The 13,476-nt window shown below is 42.6% G+C and overlaps 1 protein-coding gene across 6 annotated transcripts in view; it reads left to right on the top strand.

The window, feature by feature from the left end:
- The window catches only part of robo1 (roundabout, axon guidance receptor, homolog 1 (Drosophila)), a 233,160-nt gene that overhangs the window by 111,409 nt on the left and 108,275 nt on the right, over window positions 1-13,476 (top strand). For all 6 annotated transcript variants that reach the window (XM_031297575.2, XM_031297573.2, XM_031297572.2 and 3 more), the window contains one exon: window positions 6,110-6,436. In XM_031297575.2, the coding sequence (XP_031153435.1) occupies window positions 6,110-6,436 (327 nt within the window). The remainder of the gene's footprint in view (window positions 1-6,109; window positions 6,437-13,476) is intronic.

Genomic DNA, 13,476 nt, shown 5'->3' with positions numbered 1-13,476 from the left:
CTCCTTGGCTGGGATCGTTTGTACTATATTGAGAACAGGACTGAATGACACAGCATTGTGAAGTTTGGTTTATCATTCAAAGAAGTAGACACAGTGACAACAGATCTAAATTGCTTCACTGTCCCTCTCCCCTGTGAGTTCTCTGGGGTAAAGGGCAGGTGCCTGGCTCCTTTCCTCCTCCTCATGCTCTGCCAAGAGAGGAGCCATGGAAAAGAGCTGTGAGAGACGGAGGCACATTTGCTTTTTAAGCGAGGGAAATCACTGGACCTGAACTTATTACTTCAACTAGGTGATTGTTTTGTCTGTTTTTTTCGGCCTGCCTTTCTGCTTCTCTCCGTCTTTATGCTGAGAGTGATAAGTAATAAAAATGCAGTACACATGAGGTCACCTGTGCGTTTACGTGAGCTTTTAATTGCAAAGGGCAAACCCTCTGTGTTTAAGGAGTGACCCTGGCTCTGACTGAGCTGACCCTGTCTAGCTGTTTCTTATCCTGAGGCTGCTCAGAGTCTAAGTTGTAGTGTTAGGGTCACCTTTTATGCTTTCAGTCAGAGTAGTTAGATCGATTCCTGCCTCCCAGACATGTAAGCTTTGTTGCGCCACAAACACGATTTTATTGCATTTTGTTGTAGTTGACATCTTGGCTATTTAATCTGACAGTAAATGTTCTCATTAAAGTTCTTCCATTACTAACTATTGCATTATGTCATCATACACAATCAATAGTGCAGCTATAGTGTCAATAGTATGGGAAGTAGCAGTCAAATCAGCCATTATAAAAACCACAAGTTAATAAAACAATCTAAACTTAAATAATGTTTCCCCCTTTCTTACTGAGATATAGGCTATACACAGTACCAGTCAAAGGTTTGGACACGCTTTCTCATGTGTCCAAACTTTTGACTGGTACTTTATTAGTAAATATTTGTGGAGGATTTACTTAGATTTTTATCCATTTATTATCATATGTATAGTCCATTATTCTAATCCTTGCAATGCAGACTTGCAGCGACAGAGTGCACATATGGATGAAAGAGAGAAAAGTAAACTTTATTTAAAAGTGTCTTTCAAAGCCAGGGTTACAAGGTGCTATACAGTGCATCATTGAACAAAAATAGAAAGTTAAAAGCAGGAGATAACAATATAAAAACAAACAAAAACACAATAAAAGGAGCATCTTTATGGACAGAAATGGAGATGTAAGACAAACACTTTCTTTGATCATGAAGCCTAATACAACTCTGTATAATTCTCTGGTTCATCAGTGAAGTGTATGGGCTACACAGCATTCTGGTGTCTTTGCTAACAGGACAAACGACTGACAGCTGTCTCATATGAACAGGTCCAGCACGGGTTGAATGTGCAGTGACTGTGTTATATTCTTTTCTCCTATATAAAGTGGCTGTATTCTCACTGCGCTGCATTTTTCGAAACTCTGATAACATCTACAATTACATCTATCTCACCTGCATCCAGGCGCTGTCTCACTCCCTCTTCCTCTCCTTGCAGTTCTCATGCATCAGTTCAGAGTTCTTGCCTGTGGACTGGCTGTGGCTGCTATGTCCAACAGTGTATTGGTTTTTAAGTTTGCCGTCTGTAAAAAAATTCTAAAACTGTTGCTAACTATTTTTCAGGGTCATTTAAATGAATACAAAAAAATTATTGTTGATATTTAGTATGATGTCATGCTGTTATACAGTGGTGGAATGTAACTAAGGACATTTACTCAAGTACTGTACTTAAGTACAAGTACTTGTACTTTACTTGAGTCTTTTCTTTTCATGCCACTTTCTACTTCTACTCCGCTACATTTCAGAGAGAAATATTGTACTTTTTACTCCACTACATTCATCTGTTACAGCTTTAGTTACTTTACAGATTAAGATTTTTTTAATTAAAAATCAAACTACCCAACAATATACTGTACATGCCTATAAGTCAAGCTGAAATGATCGACCAATTAAACACTTTGATGGACAGAACTGTTTTGATATTTTCCAGTCTCTAAAATGTGGGGATTTTTCTGCATTGAATACTTTTACTTTTAATACTTTAAGTAGCTACATTTTCCTGAGGATACATACTTTTACTTAACATTTTAATGCAGGACTTTTACTTGTAACAGAGTATTTTCTACAGTGTGGTATTAATCATTTTACTTAAGTAAAGGATCTGTATACTTCTTCCACCACTGCTGTTATATTGACAAATCTGATTGAGTTTACCACAATGATTGCCCCTGTTCATTCTGTTATGCTCTATTTGCATGCTCAGTAGCAGTCTATCTCTTATGCATATTATTTCGTTGTCAGATTGAGGAAGCAGGCTTATCTCATGGAATATAGATTCACAGTTCATCCACTCCTGTTGCAGGGTGAAAATCCAGTTTAGCCCAAAGACACAGATAAATCGATATGAGGTGGTAGCCATAATGTTAATATACAATGTATGCCTAGTTACCTAATGGACAGCCGAGTGACCTTGGCTTCTCGAGAACCATCACAAATCCTGTGATAATGCCCTGTCTATCAATTATTGGATTGGGGAAACAGCCTGGATTTCAGTGTGGGCAAATACCCTGGAGGTCTTCATAAGTCCTAGGATGCATACAGATACTGTGTGGGTACTCATGGGTCAGTGTCTGGGTCTGGACCCTTGTGGGGGCTGCACGGATGGGTCTGTTCAATTCAGTGTGCCTATTGTTGCTGTTGGGCTCTCATGGTTTCTTGTTCATTACTGAGATTGCTTTTAGCATTGAGCGCAAAGTCACAAAGAATTGTAGGTTTTTTTAATCACCTCCACAGCAAACACTGGCTCCCTCAAGCATAGTTGTGTGTGTGTGTGTGTGTGTGTGTGTGTGTGTGAATAAATGAGAGAAAAGAAACACCATGCGCTCCAGCATCAAGTGCGAGGGTTAAGGGAGAAGCAGAATCTTGCCTCAGGCACCAATCGATCAGATCCTTGCAGTAGAAGTCCCAGCTTCCCTTTGGTGAGGCTGTGTATTGCATTAACTCATCTCACATTTTCTGTCTGCAAGCGAAGAAGGGGGCGGGAAGAGGGGGATAGAAAGTAGGAGAGAGGGCGGTTGAAAGCGGCAGAGGAGAAGGAAGGGCAGCACTTTGAAATAAAGGGAGGGTTGGACGACTCAAAGCGAAGCGAGAACAAGACGCTGAGCAGCGTGGTTCAGCAGTGAATTGTGCACTCTGCTCCTCTCTTGTTTCTGGCTCCGATTGGCCTTCTTCTAAAATTATGCACCTGTAGAGGAGGACATGGGAGTGTTTGTGCCATGACAGAATAATCCTTTACTCCGCCTGTGTCTTTTTTTCCCTGCTGAGGGGTAATGGAGCTGAAGTAACTGGGGTCATTCAAAGTGTCTGTGGGGATCAGTACAACACACACACACACACACACACACACACACACACACACACACACACACACATACACACACACACACACACACACGCACACACATGCACACAATGAATCAGGAACAAGGAAAGCATAATAGCATTCTGTAACTGATACATTCTCGCACCCACTCACTGCTCAAAACACACACCCACACACACTTAGGAATCACACACAAAACACTTATTAGAGTTAAATATGAACTGCTGAATATGTATTGCTTCCCTGTAACAGGATACTGTAACTTACTGTATTGTATTCTCAGTCTGCATCTTAATCATGCAGATCGGGTATAATCATCTACAGTAAACAGCCGCTGATCAAACACAGCACTGCCTGCTGCACCCTCCCTCACAGCGGGCCACATCTAAATAGTTAATGGTCCCCCCATAAAACCCCAAACTTCAGACCATTTCAAATTAGAGAGGAGCTATCTAAATCAGGAAGGGAACAGGCAGAGCAGATAGCACAGAGCTCTTTAATAATACATATTAGCCTGCCTTGTCTGGTGAAGAGTGGTGGTAGTGGTGCAGTCTCTGTGGTGGTTATGGGCCTGCGTATGCTAGCATAGCGAGGAGTGTTAGCTCAGCTCTTTGATCCAGTTCTCTGTCCGACCAAAGGGCTGCGCCTCATTAGCATATGGTCTTTGGTTCAAAAGCTTGGGACGGGAGCAGGTTACAAATGGAGGTTAATGATCTCGGTAGTTGTTCAGCCAGCCCCAATAGCCAGGAAGCACAGACATGTATTGATTTTATAAACTTTATTCAGCGATAGCAGACTAATTCATTCTTGCTAAAGGCTTGATATGCCACTGTCTCTAATTCTCCATCTGTTCCTTTCGGTCTCTCAGAAATGCTTTAATCTCTACAGATATGTTTTTCATACACACTGAGTGTCTATAGAATGACATGCTGAATTACAGAGATTTCTGTGAGAGACGTCTTATTTGTTGTTTTGCCACTAAATAATGAATCATCAACTGATTGGTGTTAGTCTAATTGCTCTAAATGTAGTATATGTTACTTGCACATTTTGAATGCAGTTTTCTGTGGCATGAAATCCATTGCACTGCATCTGCAATATTACATCATTTTAAGCACAGAATCTCATTTAATTATTTTCAACTAAAGGCTATCTGAAAATAAATGCTTATATGAATAAATAACCAGTGGCCTCACTTATTATTCAATTCAATTCAATTCAATTTTATTTATAGTATCAAATCATAACAAGAGTTATCTCGAGACACTTTACAGATAGAGTAGGTCTAAAGAAAGTCTGCCCCGTTATAAATGTAAGTTTAGAAATTACTTGGAAAGACTCATAATCATGATGTCCTTCATTGGGGTACTGGATTAATTATATTTCATTGACCACACTACACATTTGCGTTGAAGTGATTAATCTTTCCACAGAGCTGTCACTGATTATGCTGACTTTACTTAAAATATATGGCGACCACAAGAAGATGCCTTCTCAGCACCAGATTTGTAGGGTACAGGGGGATGGGCAGAGGGCACATAAATGAGGCAGTGTAGCAAGTTCACGGGATGGTGGGTAAATTAATTGGCGGCCTGTGCCTCCAATTAGACCAGACTCTTTTTAATTGGTCCTGAATAGGCTCCAAAGGCCTATGCTGGGAGATATGGCGAGAGGAGTTCTCACCCTCACACACACACACACACACACACACACGCACACACACACACACACACACACACACACACACTCTCACATACTCACATACTATTGTGTGTAGGCACACAATGCTTTCACAGCCATCAAGTCCCACCCTTCAGGAATTGACAACAGGAAGCTAATTTGCATGTAAAGCAGGTTTGATAGCTACAGCTGACTGGTCGGAGAGCAATAGTAATGGCCTGAGATAGCACTGGGGTGTTAAACCCCTTGGCACTGCTGTTGGCGGCTAAGTCTTTCTTCAATAGTGTAATCTCTACTCCTGCTCCTTCTTTGTCCCTAAGATATGCGCTGCATCTGTATCTTATCTTTTATCTTTTAATTTCCTTTTACCTTAAAGGTGTGTCATATTCTTGTTTACGGTTGCCTTCTTTTTCTTTGTTGCTCTTTGATCTAAGACATGACAGAGTCACATAGCTGGAGCAGTGCTAAGCATTACTAAAGGAGCTGTTACTGTAATTAAAGGGAGACTTTGCTCACAGATTGGTAGTTTATTTGGTCTTTGCTACCTACATCAGCAGTACCTGGCATTGTGCCTCAAAGAATATGTTCCACTACTTTGAAATGATATCTGTAGGTAAATGTGACATACATATATCACTATATATTGTGGAGGTTTAAAGACGCATACTTGTGGAACTTCAATATTGTCGAGGCAATTGTTGAGCTGATCAAAAAGCACAATAGGCTGACATTCTCACCTTACAGTCAATAATTAGAACATGAACATAAATGTAGTTAGAACTCTTGAGAATTGAATGGAATACTAACCCTGTGTGGTAAAACGATTTCTGCTAGGTATTTCAGGGAAGCCTGCTATGCTAATTACATATTTCCAGAGGAAGGTATAGTTGCCTTTAAAACTGTCCCATTAAGTTCACTCCAACAGGCCTGGCGGCCTTATGTTTTATTATTTCATATTTTAATACAATAGTAAAATAAGGGTTTATAAGTGTATAAATCCTCGCAAATGTAAACTTTCATTTTTGTCATTTTTTCTAAGGATCCCGTCTGCGCCAAGAGGACACCCCACCCCGGATTGTTGAGCACCCCTCTGACCTGATTGTCTCCAAAGGGGAGCCCGCCACTCTCAACTGTAAAGCGGAGGGGCGGCCAACCCCGACAGTGGAGTGGTACAAGGATGGAGAGCGGGTGGAAACGGACAGGGATAATCCCCGTTCTCAGCGCATGCTGCTGCCCAGTGGCTCCCTCTTCTTTCTACGCATTGTCCATGGACGACGGAGCAAACCGGACGAAGGTTCCTATGTCTGCGTGGCCCGCAACTACCTGGGAGAGGCAGTAAGCCACAACGCCTCCCTGGAAGTAGCCAGTAAGTGCAGCATGTCTTCTTATTTCTTCTTCGCCTCCAGTGTGGTTGTGAATGGAAGAGTTTGGTTTAGATGCAGCTGAATAGCAGGCTCCAGTTTCCTTCAGTGTTTCTGTGCTCAATGTGTTCATTGAGTTGGATAATCTCTCAGGAGATGGGCAGGATGTGTTTGGCCCAGCGGTCTCCGTAGGCCTGCGGAGCCTTGGGGGAGAAGTGGCCTGATCATTCCAGGGTGAGTGCTTCTCTAAAGGGCCCATGGTAGGTGGTCAGGAGCTACAATGGGAACAAAGCCCTTTCTGTTTTAGCCCTGCTTCTGCTTTTTGTCAGAGAGATAGGTATGAGGTTTTATATCTAAAGGAATGCAATCATTGCATCTGTGTTCAGTCATCTTTTAATGAAGAGCTTTCCCACCCATTTCATTGAAGTATCAGATATTCCCTTTATTGTCTGCCACACTTGTGCAACAACAGGCTAGCTTTGATGTAAAGTGGATTCAAGAAAATTGGGGGTCAACAAGCAGGCTTGAAGACATATTAGATGGGAGGATATTTGGCAGTCAGTGGGTATCCAATGTAGGATGAGAATATAATCTTTCTAAACCATTTAGTCTTTTTGTGAGTGGTGACCAGTGTTGACAAATTTGTTCCCATGATTCTTTAAAATGCTGCTTTCGTTGGGTGAGGTCAGCTCTTCAGATATATTATCTCTTTGCTCTCTTGACTGGCGGAGAGTGAAGGCTGAAGAGGAGAGCTCAGATATCAACCGCTCCTCTAGCATGCCCAGAGGCTGTCACCAACCCGCTCACTGTAATCTAATCAAGATGGGAAAGAAAGAATTGTGTGTTTGAATGTGTACGTGTGTGAGTGAATATGGAGTATGGGGAGTTGTGGGGCTGGGCTTGGACTCCTGGCTTTTTGAGGGTTAGGATCTTGGGTATGAGGTGTCAGTCAGATAGAGTAGGACTGCCTGCTGTGCATTTAAGCTGTATGAGTGGGATCTCTGGAGGGTACAGATGTGACAAACTGCTCTGCTCTTAAGGCTGTTTTCATTATATTCATCTTCAATGTCAGCAAAGTGAAATGTTAGAAGCGTCAGATACCTTAACAGGCTTCTTGATAATACACTGGGTTTTTATGGTGTAATCCATGAGCTCTGCTGTTTAATTTAGAGTGGAAGTCTCCCTTCAGGTGATCAGAGAGGAGATGCAGTGCAGAGTGGTGGTCCAGATGGTGTCCTGTCCTCATATGTCCTGCAATATCTAATGCCGGCCAAGCTTGTCAACTTAAAAATTAAACATCTGCACAATTTAAATGCAATAATCCAAACTACTTTACAGGCAGAATATTAACATGAAATATGATTAGTAGAGAAATACAAGAGAACTGAAATGTTTCCAGAGGTCAGAATGCTAAAAATATTCCCCCCAGAAGTACATAATATAGAGTGTTTATTTCTGAGGTGGATTTTTCAAGTAGAAAAACAAGACACTTGGCAGGAGCCGCGAGGACCAGAGACCAGAGTACCATTGGCTCAGTCTCAAGTTTGGGCTGCTTATTCTGTATAAGGTTCAAACAGACCCATAATGACAAGCCACTGTGCCCCAGCCCTCTCTCTCCTTCTCGCTTAGTTGGTGTCTCTCACTCCCTTTTCTGCAGCTCATGCTTAACTACATATAATTATGTTGTCGGAGCAACCGGGATGGAACCCTGCCGAAGCGAAAAAGGCCGTAGAAAAAGAAAAAAGCTCAGAAACACTGAGTTGACTTTACAAGGCTTCATTTAAACTCCACAGTGAAGAAACTACAAGCCATAAATCTGGCTCATGAGGGTGTATTAGAAAGTTTCAGACCATTTTGGATTCTTTGTTGTCGTTAAAGATGCTTGTCATAGCTTAACTGTTAAGAGTTGAACATTGTAGACAGGACGTTTTACTCCGACTCAGTGCAAGTAGACGGAACAACCAGACTTTAATTTCCAATAAACTCCAAAGAAGGAAGTGGTGGTTTAATTGTGTTTACTTTGCCTAGCTCTCCCCCTTCTAAGGTTTTTACTTTAAAAGCTAAAAACACAACTTTTTGGAGATGTTATTCCAAGAGCCTGGCTTTTACAGTTTCCCTTACTCACCAGCGATTGTTAACATAATCCAAGTTTCAACAAGTCCTGTTTTGCCAGTCTAGGAGAGCTAACCCAGTTTGTTTGGTTTATCATTAACCACATGTACCCACAATCTCTCTATCTCAGCCTCTTAACCCAAAGCCTGGGCTAATGCATTTACCATGAATCCTGTTTGCCTTGTGTATTCAAACAAGCTTAAGATAGGATTCTTTTCCTGTTATGTGATTGTTGTCTTTGTATTAGAGATGTCGACATCAAATAATGAACTTCCTTTGTGCTCCACGACCACAGAAAATAAAGAACTAAGAGTAAGGCCACACTGAAATGTGTCCTTCATTGTTACTAAAAGGTATTTGAAACATTGTGATTATGTTTACATAACCTGTGCATCTTATAAAGCTATTCCTGCTTTCGCCAAACACTGAACAAACCAAAAATCTGTAAGATAATTTAAAAGTAATTGAAAATATGCTCACTTTTATTTAGCAATTACCGATACACAGTACAGTATGTGTGCAGTATACTGTAAACCCTGTGACATGTCACAGTAATGCCTTTACCCAGCGCTGTGCAGGAGGCCCTGAGAGGCTCTATGAATAGCTTGTTTCCCTTATTCTGGATGCAGAGATAGTAAAGTGAGGTAATGGACGGCACACTGCTCCACTTGAGCAGGCGATAACCTCAGGGCCTGCTGTCTAGTGGCCTGGCTGCTTGCACAGTGCTGACCGCACAGGGTTGGCTGTAGGCCTTCTATCCACACACAGACTCCTCTCTTCAGAGGCAGAGTTTACTTTTTACAGCCACTAACAACAGAAGCGAAGGGGTGTTTACTTGAATTTGGGCCATTGCATATAACTCTAGTCAGCCAAGTTTATCTGAGAATCTCATTGATCTTAATGCTTTTGAGAAATCTCTGTCACCATGTGCAGCCAGCTGGCTTTGCCGACTTTCTGGTTACTGGGGGGAAGGTAGGGGTTTCGGATGTGTTGAACGAGGCAGGGTTCATCCTGACAGATTTGGGGCCGTGCCTAAGGGTCATCTGCAGAGCGGAGGACAGTCGGCTGGCATGCAGCAGTCTAAAGGCAGCATGGTCACCACCCACTGATCTGAGTACCCGCCTCCCTCTTGCAGGAAACCCCTTGTACTACATCTGTTGGCTCTCAAAGACTTGGGGTCCTCATGTTGTCCCCTTCTGCACAGCCCCCACCTCAAACTAAACCCCTCCTCGTGACACATAACATCTGAATTTGCTCTATCTCACATTTCTTTCTCCCCTTCCCCTCACCCATCTCTCCTCTTTACTCCTTTTATTTCTCCACTGCTCCCCACTCAAATGGAAACGACACCATTGAAACAGCTTCTTTCACTACCTGGTTCCACAGTTATTATTTATTTGTCATGGTGTTTGCCTTTCATTAAGTTATTACAAGAGTGACAATACAGTGCATCAGCTCTCTGTTTTTGAATTGCATGGACTTGCTCACGTCTTTCCCTCTTCTTCCATCTTTCTTATTTTCTATGGACTCTTTTTAACCTCCTGTTTCTGCTTGCCAACCGGGAGCTACAAACATAAAATGAGACTGAGTTGAAGAGAATGAAAAAGTGAGTGAAGTAGAGAAAAAAAGCAGAGAAGGAGAGAGCAAGAGCAGAAGGAGAAAAAAAACAGGACAGCTAACCCCAGCAGAAGCAGCAGTGAGTGTGCTGGCATGCTGCCAGGGGACTGGAGGCAGAGTGTGTTACAGCTCTGTGGCAGTTATTTGTCTCAGCGAGGTTGAGAGCAAATTGGTGCAAACGGCACAGCCAGGGTCTGCTTCATGAGTCAACATGCAGCTGAGGCGTGGGCTCCACACCACAGACTCTCCTCGGCCTCCACTCCAATCTGTTTTATGTTGGAATGCAGACCCCGTCTCCACAATCTCAAAGCCGTGTGTGTGTGTGTGTGTGTGTGTGTGTGTGTGTGTGTGTGTGTGTGTGTGTGTGTGTGGATGTCAAAACTGAACTCTGCCTTGCTAAGAAAAGTCATACCAGTGTAAAAAGTTTTGCATGCATGTGTTGGCTTTCAAACAAATGCCTGAACATTGATTTAATCAATTGTTTTTTTTCTTGCTCTAAATAGTAGCTGCGTGTGTGCTGTTGTTCAAGGCTATCCCAGTGCTGTTAATCTAGAAATTACAGCACATGGGTAACAACTGCCCCCCCCCCCCCCAGCACATAACTGTCAGCTTAGTCTTTGTGAAACCTCTGCAGTGAAGATATGTTCCACACATGCATTTCAATTATTCTTATATTAATCCATATATGCAGAGAGCCATTTTTATCATGCATGTTGCGTGTGATCTGTTGAACCGAGCATATTTAGCTCTTCAGGGTGTTTGCATAAATCAATGTAATCCATGTTATTAAACCTGCAGCATCTATGTGCTGTGTTTGGTCGATACCTAAATGCCATTTTCGGTAGAGAATTTCTGTGATGCACAACAGAGGTCGGCATTACAAAAAATGTGTGGTGCCTCTGATGGCATGCTGTGCTTGTTAATGACCAGGATACATACCTTAAAACTTTGCCCATTGTGTGAGACACATCCTGACAGATATCAGCTGACATAATTTACCCAAAACGCACTTGTCACTCCCTGCAGTGACAGCACCCTGGAGTGAAGAGAAAAAAGATGCTCATGTCTCTTTCAGTCATGTAAAAATGTGTCAAATGTCACACCGATTTTGGGACTTGTAGAGCTCGGTTTGCACACAAGCAAAACCTCGCCCACAGATCGCCCGCCCCCACAAAAACTAATACTGCTGGCTTGATTCGAGGCCATGAGCTCAAAATGCTCACCACGGGAAATAGTGCAGTGGAGCAGCAGATAAGAGCCAGAGCAGAGTAGCAGGGCAGCGCAGAGTTTTAGTTGCTTTGTGTTGTTTTACAGCAAACACTGGCACAGAGCCTGAAGAGAACACACATCCTGCAGAGTGAGAAAAAGTGGTATGAATGGATTGGTTAATATCAGAATGAAGCCTTCAATAGAACAAGATTGGTTTAGGCATTACTTGCTGTGTTTGGGGAGTGCGTGAATTGTGTGTATGTGTTTGATTCCATCAAGCTGTCCACTGGTCTAGTGAACAATGTCTAGAGTGTTGTGTGAAGGAGTCTGTACATGAGCTAAGGCAGGTGTACAGTCATGGGTAAAGGAGCCTGCCCAAAGTCCCATCAATCACTCTATGCTCCACCCGTCTCTGACAGCCTACTGGGCTAGAGAAGAAGAGGAAGACACGGCCCCCAAAAGTACCAAAACCCCCCATTTTTATCTCTCCTTCTGTCTCTTTTCTTCTTACAGAAACAAAACAGGATGAAGACAACCCTGGGCACAGTTTGAGATTTTGAGAGGAAAATCCAAATTAACAGAGCAAGAAATAATTCCATGTGATTCCCGGTGATCCCCACTCTGTATCTTATCTTCTGCATTATCAGTTTGTCACGGTTGGAATTTAGGAGGAAATTGCTCCACAAAGCAATAAATACAGAGACTTGGTGAATTAGGTACTTTTTAATGGCAACATAAAATACTTCTTCAGAAGGCTTAGCTTTGAGTTTAAAGTCGCTTTAGTGTGACGGATATTTGCTTGTTTGATCTCTCTCTCTAAGATAATGATAACGAATGAAATGCATTAGATGTGCTGAACAAGGCTGTTTCACACTGACATCCTCTCTGTTTTTGCCTTCTTGGATCTCTGTATGCATTCATGTAGGAAATGGCTTGTCTCTTCTAACCGGGAAAGGAATGCTGACTTATGGAGCCCACTTTAAGCAGTTTCCTCTGTTTCTGTGGAGTTTTTTGCAGTCCATCCATTTACACATGATGACGTTGCCCAGATATCTGGGGCAGTAGTCGAGCCACAGCACAGCTTTCTGTACTGGTGTCTGGACACTTCCCTAAACTCTTGTGCGTCAGTGCTTTTTTCTCTGGTCGCCACAGTGACTGCTTATTCATCTCTATGTAATCCTTGCCTCTGGCTTTAGCTCAGAACAAATCATGGGTAGGATGGGTGCAGGCTCCCAGGATAGTGAAGTATGATATTAACATTATGAAGTGCTAGTCTGGAGCAGATAAGATACAGTATGTGAGCTCTTGAGTTCAGTGGTCCTGCACTTCCACTCAGGAGGACTGCTGATAGCAAAGGGCCTTCACTTCCTCTCCTCTTAAAAACCATCTACGTTTTGTGTGTGTGTGTGTGTGTGTGTGTGTGTGTGTGTGTGTGTGTGTGTGTGTGTGTGTGTGTGTGTGTGTGTGTGTGTGTGTGTGTGTGTGTGTTTGCATGTTTCAGTGTGCAGTTAAGTGGTTTTTTATGTGCATCTTTTATCAACATGGTTCCATATTTGTCTGAGGTGTGTCTTTGGCTCTGCTCTATATGTGATAAATGCTCTTGGTGGTAAGCTGTGTGTCAGTGCTTGTGAGAACCAGATGAATGTATGCTGCTGCTGACTCTAATCTCCACTTCTTCTGCGGAGACCTGGGTATTACTCTTGTTGTGAGCTGTAATCTCCTCTTGGTTCTGAGCCTCTCCTGTGGCCAGACAGGCTGTGCATATGTGTTTATGTGTCTGTGAAGTTTGTGTGTGCGTTTGTGCTTGCGTTCTGGTGTCTGGTCATATGACGAGGTGTTTTGCTCTGCGGACATTGCTCTGGTTATTAAACCTGGGTTAAGCCCTCACTTGAAACCTCCTATCATGCTCCTCGATCCGAGACGATGGAGTTAGGGAGGATTAGGGGGTTTGGAGACTGGAACTACAGGGATTTTCAGACAACATTTTGGCAAAGTTAGAAAAATGTGCACAAGGGGCACACTCAAGGTGAGCCTGGGCTGTTGATGGCCTGTTTTTTTTTTTTACTTTTCTTTTTTTCTTGGCTTCACTGTTTACTCCCAGGAGACA

This window comes from Sander lucioperca, chromosome 5 (genome assembly GCF_008315115.2).
Source record: "Sander lucioperca isolate FBNREF2018 chromosome 5, SLUC_FBN_1.2, whole genome shotgun sequence".
Lineage (NCBI taxonomy): Eukaryota > Metazoa > Chordata > Actinopteri > Perciformes > Percidae > Sander > Sander lucioperca.
Note: the sequence above shows the minus strand (reverse complement) of the source record. Positions and strands in the feature narration are given on the sequence as shown.